Source organism: Meles meles, chromosome 6 (assembly GCF_922984935.1).
Source record: "Meles meles chromosome 6, mMelMel3.1 paternal haplotype, whole genome shotgun sequence".
Classification (NCBI taxonomy): domain Eukaryota; kingdom Metazoa; phylum Chordata; class Mammalia; order Carnivora; family Mustelidae; genus Meles; species Meles meles.
The window spans coordinates 141,757,255-141,778,321 of record NC_060071.1 but is presented as its reverse complement, the minus strand read 5'-3'; the positions used below and the strand labels follow the sequence as shown (position 1 = coordinate 141,778,321).

At 54.1% G+C, this 21,067-nt stretch overlaps 1 protein-coding gene across 4 annotated transcripts; it reads right to left on the bottom strand.

Annotated features, from left to right (window-relative positions):
* Positions 1–4,396: 4,396 nt before the first annotated feature.
* On the bottom strand, positions 4,397–13,307 carry SERPINA3 (serpin family A member 3). 4 transcript variants are annotated; one of them, XM_046007077.1, is made up of 6 exons: positions 13,252–13,306; positions 12,144–12,222; positions 11,111–11,764; positions 8,093–8,366; positions 5,834–5,984; positions 4,397–4,804 (listed from the first exon to the last, which is right to left on the bottom strand). In XM_046007077.1, the coding sequence occupies exons 3-6, from the start codon at positions 11,745–11,747 to the stop codon at positions 4,601–4,603; spliced, it is 1,266 nt and encodes a 421-aa protein (XP_045863033.1). In that variant the 5' UTR covers positions 11,748–11,764; positions 12,144–12,222; positions 13,252–13,306; the 3' UTR covers positions 4,397–4,600. The 4 variants fall into 4 exon arrangements, with proteins under 4 accessions (XP_045863033.1, XP_045863031.1, XP_045863034.1 ...); XM_046007075.1 differs by lacking the exon at positions 12,144–12,222 and having other exon boundaries at positions 13,252–13,307; XM_046007078.1 differs by lacking the exon at positions 12,144–12,222 and having other exon boundaries at positions 13,256–13,306.
* Positions 13,308–21,067: the final 7,760 nt, after the last annotated feature.

The following is a 21,067-nucleotide window of genomic DNA, read 5'->3' as shown; positions in this document are numbered from 1 at the left end:
AACATGGATTGGGTAAGAGAGTGGAAGAAAGGAGTTTCAGCAGAGGCAAGAGTATGTTCGAGGTCATGGAGGTGGGGCGAGCCTACAGCTGCCTACTCCTGCTGCTCTTGGAGCGTGAGGGCCTGTGCATGCGTGTGTCATGATGAGACCCCTTTGGCAGGCTCACCAAGCTGGCCGGGGGTCGGGGGGTGGGTGGCGGTGGTGGGACTCCAGCCCTATCTACGCACAGCCCCACACTCACCTAGAATCGAGTGCTTTCCAAGGTGCTGGGAGATTCAGTGTGCCTGCGTGACCCTGGACACAGAAGTCTGTCCCTTCGGGAGGACAGTGACAGGATGGGCCTCCAGGGTTAACCCAGAGGGTACTGACGCTGCCCTCGGCCCAATGTTCACTCTCAGCACAACCAATTGTGAGAAAAACAACCCACCCCTCAGTTCAGGTTGTGTGGAGATTCCTGCAGAGAGAAGAAGGAGTAATGCAACAGGAGTGATGCCCTGCCCTTGGGGCTGGTGTCCTGGGACTGAGGCACGACCCCACCACCGCACACTCTCCTGAGTGCCCATTTCCTCCTTCACCCTCAGAACCACTCAAGGTGAGGTCCTTAAGACCACATTGAGAGACACAGGACGCAGCCTCTAAAACTGGTAAAGGGCTGACCTGATTGGAACAATACTCCGGCTTCATTCCTCCCTCTGAGGACACCTGCTTCCTGCCAGGCGCTGTGCCCGGGAGCGCGGATGCCTGAGTCATAGCTCTGGCATGCAGGGAGTTTGCGTTATGAAACTTCAAGATGCTCTATTCCTTAGACACTTGGGCTATAGTTATAGTGTTTTTTAAATGGTAACGATCACTTCTTCTGGAAAGCCAATAGAACTTTCTGCTTTCATGCAGCGTCAACAGAAAAGTTAATGTGTACTCAGCAGAAAACGTCTTTGCAACACTTTTGCGATTCCAATGCCTTGTCCTTCCTGAGCTGGCTTGGTGGTGGGGACGATACAAAGGTGGCCTGCGTACTGAGTGCAGAGACAGGGTTTATGTGGGCACAAGATTCCTTGTATCCATCCATCCATCTGTCTATCCATCCATCCAACCATCCCTCCACTATGGAGTACCCCGGCATGCTGAGGATGCATTGAATATTGGGTAATAAGACAGGGTCCTGTCTTCAAGGATTTTTTTTTTTGTTTCAAATCTTTGTTATAGAAGAATTCAAATAAATACAAAAAAAAACAGAGAGAATGGCATAATGAACCTCACCTACCTCCAACAGCTTCGATTATTATTAATGTGAGGCTGGTACCCTTTTTCTACCCCTTCCAGTTCATTTTCCCCCTCAGGTTGTTTTGAGCAAATCCGACAGATCATTTCTTTTTATCTGTAAGAATTTTTTTAAAAAACTATAGCCATAGCCACACATCACACCTTTAAAAAACCGTGATTCCTTAATATCATGTCATTGTTTCCCTCACTGGTTCCTCGATGCTTCTTTTTATAGTTAGTTGGTTGGAACTGGGATCTCATGTGTCCTTAAGTTCATGTCTGCAAGCCTCCCTCTCTGTCTAGTGAGGTGAGATTCACGTAACATGAAATCAACCATCGTCAAGCGTACCATTCAACAGTGATGTGTACATGCACGCTGCTGTGTAACCGTCACTTCCCTCTCGGTTCAGAGGGCGTCAGGCACCCCCAACGGAGACCCCATTCCCGTTCTCCCGCCTCCCGGCACCTGCCAGCCCCTGATGTGCCCTCTGTGTTTATGGACCCGCCTACGCTAGGTGTTTTCTATAAATGGAGACGCAGTCTGTGACCCTTTGTGTCTGGTTTCTTTCACTGAGCCACCGTGTGTTCAGGGTTCACCCGTGCTGTGGGCTGGATCAGCGCCCCATTCCTCTCTAGGGCTGAGTCCTATTCCCATGTGTGAAGGTACCGCACCAGCCGCTGCTCGTTCCTTCGTGGGTGATGGTCAGGCATCTCTGGTCTCTATCACCTTCCTCACGAAGCTTTGTTCAACGTTACCCATCTTACTAAACGATGTCTTCTGGTGTCCCGAGCTCCCGGATGGCAGCCTGAGTGTCACTCTTCTCGCTCGGTCCAATCAATGACATTCCCTACGTATGTCTCAAAATGTCCCTTTTTCTCTGTCTTCACGCCTCCATCCTCTGCTCAGTGTCCTGTCACCTTTCACTTTAATTCCTCCTACCGCCTCCTAGCCGTGGAATGGGCAGAGCAGGGTGGAATGCAGCAAAGAATTTGCTGCAAGGAAGTGAGTGTATTATAAGCAGGAGACCTCAGTGCTGATCATGTTTCTGGCTCCCGTGTTTTCAGAGAGCTTCACGCAGATTGTGGAGGTTCAGGAAGCACAGTGCGGGGCACCCCCCCTTCCCCACCACGCCAGATCACTCAGCCCTTAGGACCTCAGCAGGGCTTAGGGCTCTGAGATCCAGACTTTGGCGCTCTCTGCACCTTAGCTGGGCACCTCCCCTCTCCGCTGGGAATCCAGAGTTTTCTTAAGGTTGCAGTCCCCCTCTGCCTCCCACAGAGGTCACCAGGGGACTCCGTGGATCGCACAGATCTGGGTTTCATAAACTCACTGAGCAAGGGGGAGCATCACCCGGACAGCATCTCAGTCTGCCTCAATGGGAGAAGTTAGGGGAAGTATGTACGCGGTTTCCTGGGCTGCAATGAGTTCACGGTGGCTTTAGGGTGATAGAAAGCACGGTCAGAATTGACAAAGGGGCCAGGAGTGAGTGGTTTTAGCTTTAGAACCCATGAGTCCATGAAGAGTTACTTTTTCTTTTTCAGATTTATTTGTTATTGGAGAGAGAGAGGGAGAGCAGGGGAGGGCTGAGGGAGAGAAGTCTTAGCACACTCCCTGCTGAGGATTAACTCCTTTTATTTTCTATCTTCAATCGCTCTTGCTAACTTTTTCTATGTAAACACGCTCAAGTCTCCCATTATTTTAAAAAATGGAAAGAAAATCCTTCCTTTAGTCTAAATGACTCTCAAGCTCCCGTCTTTCCTGCGGCAAACAGCTACGGAGTGGTGTTGACATTGCAGACACCCTGAGCCATCTGCTCTGCCCAACCCACCCCCCACTCCAGGTTCCTGCTCTCACCTTCCCCCGGGATCCTTCCTGCCAAGGTCTCCCAGGGACCAGCGTTGGACTCTCCCAGAGGACGTTCTTCGTCCTTCTCCTCCAGAAGGGTCCAGCCCCATTCCACGCCATCTTCTTCCCAGGGACTCTTCACGAGGCCACCTTTTCCCTCCTGTGTCTTCTCCCGCTCTGTTCCAGTCTCCTTGCAGCCTGCTTGTCTCCTTACGTGTTGGTGTTTGGGTAAGGGTGGCCCTAGGCTCTCGGCACCATGCACACAGAGATACCTGTCTCCACTCATGGTCTCGCTGAACCACCCACTCACGATGACCATGAAGGACATCCATCTCTCTGACCCAGATTTTCTCACTGAGCTACAGATCGCCACGGACAACTCCAACCCCACATGAGTGCATCAGAGCTGTTCATCTTCCTGCAGAGAATCGCTCTTGTTGTAATCCAGAACTCACAGCACAGAACAGTGCATCAGTTCCAGTTTCCCGAACCCCCAGCCCAGCAGCCCGGACATCATCCTTGACTCCTTCCTGTCCTCTGCACAATCAACCACCAAGTCCTGCCGCTCGTACCTGTTGGCATCTCCCATCAGTGCCCTTTTCTCTGCACACCTGCCCAGTTCCCTGGCTTGGGTGAGAACGCCTGGCCTTTCTGCTGCCCCTCATCTCCCCCAGCCCACCCCCGCCCCCACTATCACCCAGTTCCTGGTAACACCAGCAGAGGAATGACTGTGTGGCTTTAACAGCAGCTGTCCACGGATCGCTCATTTTCTCCCACCCTCCATGCCGACTGCTGAGGGGTTCATCTATTGGGGAGCAGTCGGAACTCATATGGCATGTGACAAGCTCTGGCCAGGAACTTACAAGGTAGCTACTCTCCCCAGATTGGGGGTGTTGGGAGGGGCAAAAGGAGGGATCCTGGAAGAGAGAAGGTCCAGGACTGAGGGGTCTAGGGGCTGTGCCAGATGGGGTCAGGGTTGGGGGTCACAGCACGTGGACACATCCTGGGCCCAGGGGAGGGAAAGAGTGAGACTGGAACTGGGGACAAGGGAGTCCACAGAAGAAGGAACCGGATAGCATTCTCCCCTCCCTGCCCAGGCCTGAGGTCCAGGTGGGCTTGGCCACAGGCACAAAACCTGCTTCCAGCCAGGTTTCTGCAGCTGAAGGCAGAGGGCCCCAAGCCTGAGTGAGACTGAGCCCAGTGGGAGGTCCTGGGGCTTAGGATCTGGGCACAGGCAGCTACAGGGGCCTGGAGCCAGGCAGATCAGGGTAGAAAGGCACAAAGAAAGTGTCCAGTCTGAGAAAGAGTTTATTGCCATCTGGAGGTCTCAGAGACAACAATCAAAAAGTCCCCAGGCTCCCAGGGCACATGAAAGCCACCAGAGTCATTGTCACCTTCTAAGGGATGAGCAAGGATGGGCCTGGCCTGTGGCTCTTTGGTGCATGGCGGCCCAGGCTGCATCAGAGACCTGGCACCTGAGAAAGAGGGGCAGCCCTAGGCTTGGTTGGGGTTGGTGACTCTGCCCCAGAAGAGGATGCTCTTGGTATCTCTGTGAAGTATGGACAGCAGAAAGGGTCTGTTGAAATTCACAGTCATCAGTGGACCAATTTTTCCAGAGAGAAGAACAATTTTACTTCCCGTGGCGGCTGCGGCTTCCGTGCCCTCCTCGGCCACATCAAGCAGGGCCTTGTGGACCACCTATGGGAACACGAGAGCAAAACGCACTGTAGGTCGGGTGGGTGAGGGGTGAGCGGCCCGCTTGAGAGACCCAAGGGGACAGACATTCACGCAGCCTTGACCCTGGCCTGTCACGGATTGGGGGCGGGGTGTTCCTCCTGCCAGCCCTGTCCATGGTTCTGAGTGGTTCTGATGCACAGATACACAAACTGAGGCTCCCAGGCTGTGAGGGGTCAGCCCAGGATCGTGAAGATAAAGGGGAGCAGGGGGGCCCTGGTCTGGATGCCTCTCTGTCTGAATGCAGAGACTGTGCTGCCCCCCAGACACTCATTGTTGGAAAGGGAACAAGACATTTGTCTTTTGCAAGTGACTTTCTAGCAGCCTCTCCACCTGAAGCAGCTGCTGCGGATGTCCCTGCTCTTGACCCCATCTGCAATGACCTCGGGACCCTTGGCTACTTTGTGTAGATGTGGCTTCACATCCCTGAACCCCGTAGGCCCCTCTACACACCTGCCTCCATGACCTCCATGACCATGTCCTTTGGAAGGTGGGGCTCAGAGGAGGGCAGAGTGTGGCTCATTCTGAGGACCTTGTTTCTAGGAGCACAGTGCAAGGGGCCCTCTGTCTTTCTTCCACACCCCTCACACCTGCCCGATGGCAATTACCACCCAGCACCCCCCCACCAGCCACGGCACACTGGTCAAGAATGGTCACCCCCATTTTACAGGAAAACTGAGGCATCCAGCACTTTAAGTATTGGCTGCTATAGGCAGTAAAAGGGGGAATGTGGATGGGATGGGGTCCATCCCCAGTTCCACACCAGGCTCTTCCCTATGAATGGCTTCTGGGTTACAGTATATTGCAGGGGAGGTGGGGACCAGCTTCCAACATGCTCGCCACCCAGCTCTCCTGGGCTTGGGGCAGACCCACCGGGGGGACGGGGTAATGAGAGATGCTGTTATTTATGCAAATTCGAGGTCATTCAATTGCCCACTTGCCTTTACCATTCAAGCTCAGATACGTTAAATGATCTAACGTTTTAACACTCACCTGGGAAACTGCCAGGTTCTTCTCCCCTATGACTCCAGACAGGTCGGCCTGGTGGGTGAAGACTTCCCTCACACCCAGCTGGGGAAGTATCTCTTCCAGATTATAGCTGCTGGAGATGGAAAACTTTGGCAGGTAGAGGTTGTCTATCCTCCTAGGAAGGGAGAAACAAGAATTTGAACACCTGCTTGCCTCAAGGTGCGCCTTCTCCCACCTCGCGGCATGGTCTTCCCTGGTTTCCTTTCTGACCACCCCCTTCTTGCTGGAAAGAAGTGCTCATTTCCTCAGTTTCTCGATCTCTCATGCTGAAGGGACTGTGTTCGAAGGGCCTGGAGGGATCCTGAAACAAGCAAAGGAAGGTCCCCACCTTGGCTGTCTGGTGAGCTCGCTTTGGGGCAGAGTTGCTGGTGAGTTCTTAGAGCAAGAGCAGATACCTTCCATCTACAACCCTCTCTGTCTCTCTCTGTTTATATCTCTAAGACCTCTGTCATGGTCTGCCTGGTTTGATACGTGCCAGATCCGAGGAGGCTGTGACTCCCAGCAAACCCTGAGTCCCACGAGCGGGGAAGGTGTCAGTTTCTCTCCATATTCATTCATTCACCGCCCCTCCATTCACTCAGCACACATTCACTGAGCACCCACAACGGGCTAGAACTGTGTTAAGGCAGATGTCCTCCGTGCTCTGTGAATCAGAGGTGTGTGAAGTGAAGAATGTTCTAGTTATTCACAACTAATCATCAGCCCTGGTCAGGTGGGAGCTAGAAACCGCCTCCCCGTGGCCCCACCCTCAAGAACCAGGCCCAGGGGCGCCTGGGTGGCTCAGTGGTTTAAGCTGCTGCCTTCGGCTCAGGTCATGATCTCAGGGTCCTGGGATTGAGTCCCACATCGGGCTCTCTGCTCGGCAGGGAGCCTGCTTCCCTCTCTCTCTCTCTCTGACTGCCTCTCTGCCTACTTGTGATCTCTGTCAAATAAATAAATAAAATCTTTAAAAAAAAAAAAAAAGAACCAGGCCCAGAATTCACTCTTCTTTGTGGGTCCCCCTTGACTTTAGTCTTCCGAACTCCATATCCCAGCCTGTCTCTAGCCTCAGGTTCATCTGAAATGTGACCACCTCTCACATGTCTCATGTGGATCCCTGCCCTGGGCTCCTAGCCAGTCGCTCTGCCTCCCTGCTTGTCCTCTGTGGTCTATTCTTCGCTCCGCCTCCTGGGTGATCTTTTTTAAAACAATACTCAGATCATCCACTCTTTGGCCCAAGACCTTGGGATGACTCCCCATTTCACTTAGAGGAGGAAGAGGCAAGGTTCCCAGGGGTCTGCAGGGCACTCCTGAACCCGAGCCATCCTCCTGGCCCCAGTAGGACTTCTCCTGACTCTTGCGCTGCTCCAGCCTCTCTCTCACCTCACTAACCCTCAATCCTCAAACACACCTGACTTTGCATAGAGGCTTTGCACTGACTATTCCCTCTGCCAAGAATTCTTTTCCCCAACCTACCCACAGGGCTCGGCTCCTCACTCCTTTCATGTCGATGCTCAAATATCACCTAATGGTGATCCTATTTAAAACCACGAACTACCTCCTGGTTGGTCCAGTTTCCCTTGTCATTTCACCCCACTCTATCACCACCCACACACCCTCATTTCTTAATGTCCAACCTACTAAATAACTGACCTATTTGTTATATCCCTCCATTTTTTCATTTTCCAGTGACAAAGTAAGCTCCTTGAGAGCAGGAGATTTTTGGTGTAATTGCGAACATGTCATCCAGGTCTAAACCAGGGCCTGGCACTTACCAGGAGCTCCATTAACCTACGTGACCTGTGCCAAATGGATGAACAGATTAATGAACGAATGTTAACAGCCAGTGCAGAGCTGGTGCTCGGAGCCCGTCTGGCTTTGGCCTTGAGCTGATCACGGAACCATCTGTCCCCTCTGCCTTCAAGAGGTCGAGACAAGGAGAGGGCAGGCATGAGGGCTGGGTTGTGTTGAGGAGTCCCCGGGACCTGAACATGTCAACGTCAGAGGCAGCATCACCCCTGTCCCATTCAAGGTCAACATGTCTCATAGAACAAACATTTTCAGGTTCAAAGCCACATGGACAGCCAGGGCAGGGTGACCCCAAGCTCCACCTGTTCTGGGATGGCTTCTCTAGGAAGGAAGGAGGCCCTGGGTGGTGGGGGTGCGGGGAGTCCGGGAGCAGGGGGGAGGTGGGAGCGCCTGAGAAGGGAGGAAGGAGGGATGGCCTCATCCCCAGGTCGTCACCTCATCTGCAATGAGTCTGTCCACCTCCTCAGTGTCTCCGGGAGCAGGCTGGCCTCCACCGCACCCATGCTGCCCTGGTCGGGGAGGATGAAGAGCGCGCTGTCATTACTGGTGTACGGGAGCTCCACCATCGCGCAGCCCAGTGCCTCGTCTCGGAAGTAAGGCGCCCACATGTCCTCCAGGTTCATCATGGGCACCTTCACCGACCTGCTCTTGCTCACGTAGAACTTGGACTTGAAAGTGTCTCGGGGGTCAAAGGGTGTCTTCCATTTGGCTGAAGGTCAGAGAACTCCGTGAACACAAGGGCTGCCCTGCTTCAACCCCTCCTCCGCCCGGGTTCCCTGGGTGATGGATACACTCCAAGTGCTACCAGCCCTGCCACCGGCAAGTGGGTAGGCCACTGGGGACAGGGGTGATAAGCCACACGGGTCTGGCTGGGACATGACAGGGATGATAAGACACACAGGTCTGGTTGGGACATGACAGTGAGACAAAGACCTGGTTCATTGTGGTAAGCGAGAGACCGATGGAGTTTGGGAATAGTGGGTGCAAAAGAGAGGTGGGGGAGAGGCAGGAGAGGGGAGAGACGGGAAAGGGGACCCCGAGCACTGTTCATGGCAGCAGGGGGAGGAATGGGGAATCCCTGACCCTCTAAAAGGGACAATACTAGTAACTCACTGGTAGTCATCGGTGTTACGATGTACACACATGCCCACCGCCTGGTCAAACACACCGAAACAAGGGGCAAATGGGGAATCCGAGGGTGGGACAGAGCTTGACTGAGAGGGGAGGGCATAGGGCTCCATCCCCAGGAAGACTGGAGCCTTCAGTGGGGCGGGGGTGGGGAGAGCTCCTGGGGAGACTAGAGACCAGGGGCTTGCTGGGGAATGTGCACACCCCCTCAGCCCCCCACCCACACCCCACTGTTGGAGGCAGGAGAGGAGAGGAAAGCCAGGCCAGCTGGTGTGTCCCTAGGGCAGGCAGGGTGTTAGGAGGGGCAAATCAGGAGACACAAAGAACAAGCAGCTCATCGGGCCTGGATTAGCTTTATAGGGAAATCTTGTTCCGGGCCTTCATCTGCAGCCAGAAACACAGGCCCTGGGAGGGTTTGCCCCAGGACTCAGCCAGAACCCCAAGTGCAGGCTTTCTATGTCTCCACCCAGCTCCTGATCACCCACGGACTCCGTGATGCTTCTATGGGTCTCTGTCTATTTTTGGGTCCCGTGGGGACCAGGGCTCCATAGGGCTGATGCTGTCTGTGCACACCCCGCCTCTTCAGAACTCATGGGCTGGGGAGACTTGTGTTTGTCAAGTTCTGACCCATGGGACCAGGTGCTGGACCAACTGGAACTTGAGAATGGGCCCTGTCTGGGATCCTGCCCTCCCCCAAGGTCCTTCCCCAGATGATGCCATCCCCAAAATGATGGGCGGCACCATTGCAAAACTCTGGGATGACCAGGTTCCTTAAATGCTGTCTTCCCATGTAGATGGGACCTCCCCCCACCCCTCCGCCGCCCCAGGCTGAGTCCCTGGCCAGGACAGAGCCCAGGTCAGAATGGCCCAGTAGTGCCCAGGCAGAAGCCTTCCTGAACCTACCCATAGGCTTCTCTTCAGAGAAGAAGCTGAAGTTCATGCCCAGCCTGGAGGGATGTAAAGGGACCACTCCTTCCTCCTGGGAGCCAGGCACATTTGAGTCAGAGTAAAAAGCGCCAGTCTCCCTCAAAGTGTTGCTGGGCCCCTCTGCAGGGACTTCCTACAGTGGCAGAACGTCATTTGGAAAACCCTAAGACTAAGAGGGAACCCATGGAATGGGAGAAGATATTTGCAAATGACAGGACAGATAAAGGGCTGATATCCAAGATCTATAAAGAATGTCTCAAACTCAGCACCCAAAAACCAAATAACCCAGTCAGAAAATGGGCAGAAGTCACGAACAGACACTTCTCCAAAGAAGACATACAGATGGCCAACAGACACATGAAAAAATTTCCACATCATTAGCCATCAGGGAGATTCAAATCAAAACCACATGGAGATACCACCTTACACCAGTTAGAATGGCAAAGATTAACAAGACAAGAGACAACAAGTGTTGGCAAGGATGTGGAGAAAGGGGAACCTTCTTACACTGTTGGTGGGAATGCAAGTTGGTGCAGCCACTTTGGAAAACAGTGTGGAAATTCCTTAAGAAGTTAAAAATAGAGCTACCCCATGACCCTGCAATTGCACTACTGGGTATTTACCCCAAAGATACAGATGTAGTGAAAAGAAGGGGCACATACACCTCAATGTTTATAGCAGCAATGTCCACAATAGCCAAACTATGGAAGGAGCTGAGATGCCCTTCAAAAGATGAATGGATAAAGAAGACGTGGTCCATATATACAATGGAATATCGCTCAGCCATCAGAAAGAATGAATACCCACCATTTGTATCAACACGGATGGAACTTGAGGAGATTATGCTGAGTGAAATAAGTCAAGCAGAGAGAGTCAATTATCATATGGTTTCACTCATATGTAGAACATAAGGATTAGCATGGAGGACATTAGGGGAAAGAAGGGGAAACTGAAAGGAGGGATATCAGAGGGGAAGATGAACCATGAGAGACTATGGACTCTGGGAAACAATCTGAGGGTTTCAGAGAGGGGGTGGTGGGGGAATGGGGTAGTCTGGTGATGGGTATTAATGAGGGCACGTGTTCTAATGAGTGCTGGGTGTTAATTGCAACTAATGAATCCTTGAACACTGCATCAAAAACGAATGATACGGTGGCTAACTGAATATAATAAAAATGTAAATAAAATAAAATAAATTTTAAAAATCCTAAGAGAAAACAATGCCTACAGGCAGGGCGGGGCCTCAGGGACCTGCCTCCTCCCCTACCCCACCCCAGACCGGAGGCACCTGCTCCGTGGTGGTTTCCCCAATAACACGGTTGGCTACACCAGGCCAGAATATGGCCCCAAAGGCTCAGAACTAAAACTCTGCTTCCCAACTCTAAGCCAGGCACTCACCTTTAAGGAAGATGTAATTCACCAGGACCATGGCTGTGTTCAGGTCAAGGTCCTTGACCAGATCCACAATTCTCCCCTGGGTCTGATTCTTCACGTAGTCATTGATGAGCTTCTCGGCGGCGGCAGAGTCCTGGAAGTTGGTGGAGAAGGCCTCAGAGGCGTAGAGCACCCTGGCGTCTTCCATGAACTTCTCCAGCAGCTTGAGCGACTCACTGACGAACATGGCATTGCCCACGCTCAGCTGCAGCTCGTTGCTGGGTTGACGAAGGGTTCGCAGCAGGTGCTGGAAACCCCGGTGGATTTCGGTGTCGGGGGTCTCTGTGAGGTTGAACTTGAGGCCTTCGAGGATCTCCGTCAGGGTGGTGTTTTGGGCCCCCAGGGACAGGAAGGCCAAAGCGATAGAGACACTTAGCGGGGAGAAGATGACATTCTTGTTGGGGGTCCTCGAAGCCAGTTGCTTATAGAGGCTGAGTGCGAAGTCGGTGTTGCTGGAGGCTAATCGGAGGCTGTCCACAGGAGTCTCATTGTGTAGGTCCTCCTGGGTCACATTTGGAGGGTCAAGCACGGCCCCCGGGGTGCAGTGGACGGGGGGACAGAGCCCAGCCACCAGGAGCCCCAGAGCCAAGAGGAGCCACATCCCCTCCGTCCTCAATTCTGAAAAACAAAGCTCCTTTAAGTGTTGGGGGGCCAGATGGTGCCCCAACGGCCTCCCACTGCTCCCCTGCCCTCACCGTGTGGCCTGTGTTCCAGCCTCTGCTTCTGTTCTCATTGTGACTTTCCTGGGTAGGCACGCTCATGGGCACCCAACATACACGATTACGTGACCCTCGAGGTAAGTACTGTGATTTTGTTGTTTACCCCAAGGGAGAAACTGGGCGCAGAGCGGAGAGGGGCTCGCTCACAGTCGCCGCAGCAAGTCGGGGAGCAGAGGGAGGAGACCTGTCAGCCTGGCTCCCGACTCCTGGGTGGGGGAGAGCGGGGTGGGCTTCAGAGCTGTAGAGATCTGAACGAGGATTTCATTTGGGCTACTTGCCATTGCTGTGGGCTGACAAGCAAGTGACTGACCCTCTCCGACCTTGGTTCCCACCTCCGTACAACACGCTGAGTAGCTCCTGTGAGACAAACCATGAAGGTGCTGGGCTCCTAACAGGGTTCCCGAGGCATCCCTCCTCCCACAGGCCACCCACTCTCTGAAACTGCCCACCACGCCAGAGCTGCGGGTCCGCGGGCAGAGGGGATGAAGGTACTGCAGGAAAGATCCCGAGAGAGGGGCTGAGTTCAAAGCTGGTGATCGCAGCCAACAGGGTTGTTTACCTTCAGCCTCTGTCTACTCAGGCCCAGAGTGCAGAAGAGAAAAGGTCAGCTTCAGAGGTGGGGAGGGGAGTCCGGGAAGGGGAGGGATGCTGAGCTGAGCTGCCTTCCATCAACAGGCCAGTGGGAGGAGCCCAGGAGCTGCCGCTTCTGGAATTGCCTCCTCTATCTGCTTACCCTGGGGCTAATGCAACCACTTCTTTGAAAGAGTTAAACATCCCCCGCCCCGCCCCCGAATCATTTCTGGAGAAAAAGAACTTTGTTTGGGCAAGTTGGCAGGCTGGCTCTGTTTCCGAGCCGCCTGTCTTTTCAGTTGCTGGACGGACACTGCCTGCCTGTCTGTCTGCCTGTCTGCTTGGCGGGGGGCCTTGGAGCGGGGAGGAGCCGTGAGACAGTCCTCCCCTTGGAGACCCCCTGGACTCTGCCCAGAGGGACCCCCACATCAGTCTGGTCCTCATCTCGCTGTGAGAGCAGTGCCCAGTCCCAGACAAGGGGAGGGGGGGCCTCGTGCCATGGGTGGGGGGGAGTTGCCTTCCAGAGCGTCTGCTGTGGGGGGTACAGAGGTGGCTAAACTCAGAATCCCATAGTGTGTGAGGCAGAAACTGCCAAAGAGGACCTTGGGGTATGTCCCCCTTTTGCAGGTGGGAAAACTCAGACCCAGAGGGAAGACATGTCTTCACAGGGCATGGCCTTTGGAGCCAGCCCTAGAGCTGTCCCCAGCGCTCTGGGACACCCTTGCCAGGCTCCCTCCTGCCTCAGAGGCTCCAGACCAAGGCCTAGAACCTCCCTAGAAAAATGGGTTTCTTTGCTTCCAGGATATCAAGGATTACCTGCCTCTGCTGCTGGCTGTCCTCAGCGGATTCCAAAGCCACCGCCTGCCCAGAGTGCTGAGTTTTCATGGGCGCTGACTCCTATTTACCCGTGCGAAGAACTCCTCCCCTTGCTTGGGAAATGTTGGCAAGGACACTCAAGTGTTCTGTTTTCACCTGGAGTGGCCAAATAATCATTTCTGGTAACATGAATTCATCAGAGCTAATGGAATCAGCCAGTTACAGGAACGGCCCCTAACCGGCTTCTTAGAACAAAACAAAAAGCAACTTTCCCCTTTCATTTTTGTCTTATGTTTATGAAATAGTCATTGAGGAGCATGTGAAAACTGAGAAAACACACAGAAGGACGTTGACGATGGTCCCCCAAATTTCATCCCAGCTAACATCTCGTGATTTCTGTTACAAGTCACTTTCTCAGACATGTGTGTGTATGTAGTGTGAAACTTCATACACATACTCAGATATATTTTTAAAAACGCAACACTCTTTATTTGCCTGTAGATGGATTTGCGTTTTGAGGCACCCCTTCCCTATTCCCAGATTGAGGGTGTCAGTCTGAGGAGCTCGAGCATAGGGGAGTACAGGGGTCGGGGGCCTCTGGTCTCAGGCACTCTCCGTCCTGGGCGGCTTTCTCTTCATCCTAGGGCCCTTCCACTCTCGATTCGCACTCAGAGCTGTGGTGACCTTGAGGTCTCCTTGGATCTCTCTCGAATCCCAGGCCTTTCTTGGGCTCCTGAGAAAACCTTCTCCTTGATCCCTTGTGGTCATGACCCTCCATCCATGACAAATTCGGACAGATGTAGGCTGCCACAGAGCACAGCTGGGAAACTACCAGGTTGTTGGCAAGGCTGTGGCTGTGGCCTGCCGTGAATGTCGCCAGCTATGTGGCCTCAGGCGACTGGAAATCCCTCAGGCTTAACCTCCCCGTCTCTACAAAGTGGATAGTGACATTTTCCCGGCAGGGTGATGCAAAAGGTAAATGACATAACACGGATCGTAAGCTTCCTTCTGATAGCACTGTTTGTGCTGTGCTGAGTCGGGGGCATTTACCAAGTACGTGCTGGCCCATAAGCACTGAGATGACTAAGGAGATTTCCGGTCTCATCCTTCCTAAAATGGTGACTTAATGCCCTTTTAGTTTCCAAATATTTTCAGAATTGAATACATATTATAATCTTACACAGAATCCCAGGGTCTCCTGGGTGCCTCAGTCGGTGAAGTGTCTGCCTTCAGCTCAGGTCATGATCCCAGGGTCCTGGGATTGAGTCCCACATCGGGCTCCCTGCTCAGTGAAGAGCCTCCTTCTGCATCTCCCTCTGCCCCTCCCCCTGCCTATCTATGCTCTCTCATTGTCATATAAATAAACAAGATATTTTTAAAAAATTACTCAGAATCCCTTATATGCAAATAATGAATCATGGAACACTCCATCAAAAACTAATGATACACTCTATGGTGACTAACACAACATAATAAAAAAAATTACACAGAATCCCACAGATTCTTGTTAAAACAAGGCTAGAGTTTATTTCTCACTCACATCCCTTCAGGTGTGGGCGTGGGCTCATTCGGCGGCTACACTTGGTCGGGGGGGGGGGGGGGCCCAGGCTCCTTCTCTCTTGTTGCTCTGCCATTACTGAGGTCTGTTTGCTGGGTCCTCCCCCTCCTCCTCCTTTCACTCTATCCTACCAATTACAGAGAAGCCCTTCCCCAATGAAATCTTCTCTCTCTCTCTCTCCCTCTCCTTCTCTTTCTTGCTCCCAAAGCCTCCCAATCCTGAACCCTCTACTTCTCCCCAAGACCTGAAATCATCATTCATTCGTTCAGGGCCATCGGGCGGCCCTGTGGGTGGGGCCGGGTGGGGGGTGCTTTGTCCACAGGCAGAACATCTACTAGAACATCAGTGCCCGCCGATCCTGGACAGACTGCATCTTTGTATAGCCCCAGTCCCTGGTTTTGTTGAATAGATCTCTGTCCCTTTTGCATTTCAAGCATTGTCACCAAGCCTTGCGCTGTCCCAGCCTCCCAAAAGAGGAGTGTATGACTTGCCCAAGGACCCTTCGCTGTTAAATGATGGAGCTGGTGGAGTTTGGGCAAAACCAACGCAATGTCAAATCCAAGTTCTCCCTATTTCCCATGCTCAAAAAAAGAAAAGCGTTTCCATCCTTGAACTTATGATAGAAAATGCCAATCTTGGGAGTATAATTCTCTTAAGATTTAATGTATCTATTTTAGAGAAAGCGAGAGAAGGGAGGGATAGAGGGGGAGTGGGAGAGAAAAATAATCTGAAGCAGAACCACACTGAGTATAGGGCCCAACCCCATGGGACTTGATCTCACGACCTGGAGATCATGACCTGAGCCAAAACCAAGATCAGACACTTTACCGACTGAGCCACCCAGGCATCCCTTGGGAATATAATTTTCTTTTAAAGATGTTATTTATTTATTTGAGAGAGAGAACAGTGAGAGACAGCATGAGGGGAGAAGGTCAGAGGGAGAAGCAGACTCCCCATAGAGCTGGGAGCCCCATGTGGGACTTGATCCCAGGACTCCGGGATCATGACCTGAGCCGAAGGCAGTTGTCCAACCAAATGAGCCACCCAGGTACCCCAGGAATATAATTCTTGTACAGGTGTTGAGGACACTTTTAAAAAAAAGATTTTATTTATTTATTTGGCAGACAGAGATCATGAGTAGGCAGAGAGGCAGGCGGGGGGGGGGGGGGGAAGAAGACTCCCCGCTGAGCAGAGAGCCCCATGCAAGGACTCGATCCCAGGACCCTGAGATCATGACCTGAGCCGAAGGCAGAGGCTTTAACCCACTGAGCCACCCAGGTGCCCCAGAGGACACTATTTTTATAAGGTGTGGCTTGTCCGTAGATCTGAGTAGGGAAGGCTGCCTCTTTAATATGGATTGGGGCCCCAGCTGTCCCTGCCTGTCCCCATGTCCTACCTGGGACAACAGATGGGCATTTTTCTCAGAGTGAGATGGACTGAGGTGAGCAGCCCAAAGGGAGCTGGAAAGTTCCACTTGGCTTTGGCGGGGTCAGGGCCAAGTTCTCCAGGAGCCTACTGCTAGGGCTCAGGCCACCTGGCAGTGTGGAGAGAGACAGGCAGAGGCCAGAGGGGCACTGGTCTTTGGGGTCTGTTTGGGTGTGTCTATTGCACCTGCCCCAAAGGGGAAGATGGGAAAGTCAGACCACAGGGGCTCAGCCCTGGACCTGGAGCTGGCAGGTGCTCTGTCTGTGGGACAGTCACTCTTACTGTCCCCAGCCACATATGGCATCCATTGGGACTGGATTGACTTGGGTCTTGCAAACGTGACCATTGTGTTCTGTTGACTGTTTTCCAAAGTTCTCACCTTCCCGTTGTTACCTCTGATTTCCGCATGCCAGCTTGGCAGAGACAGGCTCCAGAAAGCCTTAGGAAAAGAGTTGGGTCCCCATTTGGACTGCTGTTGCATGTGGAAAAGAGTGTACTTCTGGGGCTTGACCAGGCAGGGGTGGGTGGCAGGAACCCAAGTAAGAGGGTGTCCCACCTTCAAGGAGCAGGTGAGGCTGGGAAGGACAAAGGCCGGTTCCTTCCGGAGAGCTTCTTCCTGGAGGCTGGGGAGGAGGCGGTCATGGGAAGGGCCTCGCTCAGCCAGGCTCCTCCCACGTCACAGCTCCGCCACCACCTACCAGCCAGGTGAATTTAGGCTCGTCCTTTTACCTCTCTGAAACTCCTTTGTCAATCATCGCTCCTTAAATAACTCTTAGGAGGAAGAAATGAGACCCTGATGACTGCCCAAGCCCTAGAGCGGGTCGTGCCTTCTCTCCTCCAGGCCAGTGAGTGGACTCAGCTCCCGGCTGGAAAAGTACAGAGGGCGGCCTGCCCCTGTCTAACCCTCAGTCCTCTCTCTGGCTGTGTTTGCGCTGACCTGGTTTCCTGTGGCTGGGAGATGCTGGCTGCAGATCGGAGAGGCGCGTTTGCCAGTTCCCCTCAGCACCACCCCCACGAATTCCAGGTGCCAGTGGGAGGATCTGACCGAGCAGGAGCAGGGGGACGTCCCCCCTCTGTTTTGCATGCGGCTTGGTCATCCGTTCCTTTAAGGAGGGAGCCACTTGCCATCATCTGCTTTCATTTCCTGTTCCAGGTGGCATCTGAGAACTCCTGGTGAACGGGGACTTTGGGTTCGGAGCAGCCCCGTCCCCGACTTAGCACCAACACCCTGATGTATCCTGAGTTTTATACCTAAGGGAAACGGAGGCACAGAGAGATGGCGCAGGTTCCAGGTGGCAGGGAGCCCACGCTCTTGCCCTCTCTGAGAGACATGGTGTCTGTCCTGGCTGACCTAGGCCCAGCCCCGCGGTGGTGGAACACCAACCTCAGACTGAACAGCCCGGCTAAAGGCAGGTTTGTCCTCGCTCTGGCCCAGCTCATGACTGGGCCCCTGCATTTGGTCTGTAAAACACGGCTCGTGACCCCTCAGTGGGTGAGAGGTTTCTGATGTTAGGGTCGTGGGACGGGAGGGGGACCTCAGGCTGTGGACCTCTTGGTAAACCCAGGTGTGGTTGAGGGGAAGCCCTTGTGAGCCCCCACTTCGTCCCACACCCCCTCCAGCAGTCTGGGCTGGCCTCAGTCCTTCTCCCAGGCCGCAGGCACTTTCTAGTCCCCCAGGCAGGAGGGTGTCCCATCAATCACCTCCCACATCTCACCTGGGGGGATGTGGCTCTTTCCAAGCTCCAGAGATTTCTGGTAAGAAGAATGTGGACACTACTGTCTCCTTGGCATCTCTCCTTAGTGACCTCTGAAAAGGATCACACCGTAAATTGAGCCCCCTGCTATTCCCTGCCCGCCCCCAACCCTGAATCTTCCTGCCTCCCAGTGAATGGTGCCTCTCTCTCTCCCAGACTGGGGGCCTTCCTCCGGCCCCTTCAGTGTGGGGCGGGGTCTCCCCCCTCCAGGTTCAGTTCTGAGGCCCTCACTCCAGCCTTCGCCACTAGCACCACTCCCCGCAGCAGGGACCCTCGAGCTGTGTGCCCTCGTCCCCGCCGGCCGCCTCCAGCCCATTTGCTACAAAATTGCTTTAAGAATATGGGTCCTCCGGGGCCCTGTCCTACTTGGAACCCTGGCAGTCTCCCCTGGTCCAGAAGCCCCTGCATGTTCTAAACTCCCCACCCCACCCCTGCAGCTGGGACACCAGCTGTGTCTGCAGAACCCACGGCCCCCCCAGCTTGGACCAGGAGAAGGGAAGCTTTCAGTTTCCTTTACAGGCAAGAAAACCTACCGGGACGTTCTGTCTCAGGCTTCGGTTTGATGCAGTCATGGGTGAGTCAACACCTTTGTTATATTTTGGGCTGCACATCGTGCGGCAGGAGGCCTCCCGTGGTCCTTTCTGGTAGAACCACCCCTGCTCTGACTAGGCCAGATGTGTCCCCACTCCTCTTCCCCGTGCTGTCCCCGTGATTGTCACTTCCCCCATCTCTGCAGTGAGACTGTTGGCTTCTGGCCAATGGGGATGTGCTTCTCGCTCATCCTTGCTCCCTACAGAGAGAGGGGTCAGAACTAGCAAGCAAACATGCTCACAATGCCTGGGCCATGCTTCCACTGAAAAGTGATTTATTACCTGGAGTTCTTATTTAGCTGGGTGTTCTGTATGGTGTCAGCAACCCAACTGCAGGGTGTATGGCGGGGGTCCCACTCAAGGAAGAGGGAAGTCTTAGGCAGTGACCTGAGGACTTGCAGAGGCATAGAATCCTCTGGAACCAGCTAGCCATCCCCTCATTCATTCCTCCAACGAGAACCCACTGTGGGCCAAGCCCTGTATCGGGTGCTGGAGTGGAGAGGCAACGTAGGGCCCTCAAGGACTTCATGGTCTTTGAGAGACACAGACATATAGAAAGATGCTAACTATGGTGTGGAAAGTGCTAGAGGGAGGCACGGGGAGCTGGGATGCCAGGGCCGGGCTGGGGAGTCAGGACAGCTCCCCGGGGAGGGACCTCTGAGCTGAGTCCCAAGGAAGGGCTCTCAGTGCTCTGATGGGCATGAGCTCCAGGGTGCACCTGGGTTTTGTGGGTTTGCTCCCTGACTGTTGGTGTACAAGAATTAGCTGGAAAAACACCTGAAAGCAGAGAGCGTCTGGGCCCGTGAGCCCCTGCAGGGTGAGGGTCATCGGGCCCTGAGCGTGGGTGGGAGGCTGCTGCAGGGAGGAGGGGCACCAAGGGCCTGGGGCACCAAGGGCCTGGTGCCCAGGCCCAGTGAGACAGTCCTGCCCCCCACCTGTGGAGACACCAGTTCTGCGTGTGCATCTGAATCTGGGGATGAATGGACACCTTGTGTGTCGGCTCATGGGCACACCCGGGGCCCAGGCTCAGGCCCACACACCCCAGCCCGCCACTCGTACCCCTTCACCCCTCCTTCCCAGGCCTACCAGACCCACCTTCCCGTTCCCGCCCCAACCCGGCCCCAGGGCCCTTAATAATTTGCAAAGGAGCAGGGACCCGATCAAGTCCACGGACGGTTTGTGGCAGCCTCTCTGGGAGGCTGAGGCAGAAGGAAGGGCTCACGGAGAAGACTCTGGAGGACCCCCTGTCCCCAGGCGTCCAGTGGATGCTCAGCTCTTAGAACAACCAAGAAGGCTGCAGTGGGATTAGCCACAGAGCAGCCACTGCTCTCCAGCAGGCGGGGTGTAGGCACACGCGCGCGTGTGTGTGTGCGTGCACGCGCACATTCGGATGGGCTGAAGCGTGACTGTGTGTAGGAGCGTGTTGCTATCTGTATCCTGTATGTCTTCATGGACAGTCATCACAAGGAGTCGTGTATGGATGCACGCTGGGCTCTCCCAAGTGCCGAAAGGACCTGGCCATCTTGCAGCCACCTCCCTCCTACCTCATTCCTTGCAGAAAGGTGACAGATAATCCGTGCAGGGGCGCGGCTGTGCGGGAAACTGGAGAAGGGCACCGATGTCTCCTGCTCGCCGTCCCTGATCCCTCGCAGCAGGCGGCTCTCTGACTCTTTGTGAACTGAGACACACGTGCGGAGGGCGGAGGGCAGTGCCAGGCATCAGAGGGTGGCATCCCGTGCCAGGTACGCAGGTGGCATCCGGCGGTCACTCCCCAGCCCGGCACCCTACACCGTGACATGGGTGCGGATGAGTGAGACTCCGGGCTCCAGCCTCGTGTGTCCTCTTTCAGTCCCGTGAGCAGAGCAGACTCTCTGCCGTCTGAGTCTTCGCTCGTGACCTTCACCCGGTTCAGTCCTGCTTGTCCCTCGGACTGCAGCTTCCATGCCACCACCTCAGAGCTCCCTCTGGACCCCCGACTGCAGGAGGTCTCCCCAAATGTCCCTCTGGCACCCCATGCTTCTCCTTCACTGGCCTCCAGCTTCTGCCTTTACAACCCACTCCCGTCCCTATCCCCGCCTCTGCTTTGCTTTTTCCCTTCCTTAACATTTTTCTAAAGAAAACAGCTTTTTATTTTACAATGGGTCGTGACAGACGGAAAAGCAGTGAAAACAGTGCAGGGAATTCCCATGATAAACATCTGAGGTCTCTGCGGCGTATTTATCGAAACAGAGAAGTGACTGTCCGTACGACGCAGACTGACTTGTACTTTAACAGGTTTTCCTCTACCGTCCTTCTGCTCTTCCTGGATCCCGTCCAGAAAAGCACATTACGTTTAATTTCCTCGTCTCATCCGTCTCCCCTGGGGGGGGGGGGGGTGACAGCTCCCCAGGTGTCTGGGGACATCACAGACCGGTGCCTTATGGGCAGCAGAAATGTATTTCGCAGCGATCCTAGGGCTGGAAGTCCGACGTCAGGGCCAGTGTGGTGGA

What these genes read in the sequence shown, in the direction of transcription:
- SERPINA3 (XM_046007075.1), bottom strand. Translation starts at nt 11,747, where the DNA reads ATGTGGCTCCTCTTGGCTCTGGGGCTCCTGGTGGCTGGGCTCTGTCCC. An exon ending in GAATTACATCTTCCTTAAAG is followed by an intron (nt 8,367 to 11,110) that starts GTGAGTGCCTGG and finishes TCTGACCTTCAG; the next exon opens with CCAAATGGAAGACACCCTTT. An exon ending in ACAGACTCATTGCAGATGAG is followed by an intron (nt 5,985 to 8,092) that starts GTGACGACCTGG and finishes CTCCCTTCCTAG; the next exon opens with GAGGATAGACAACCTCTACC.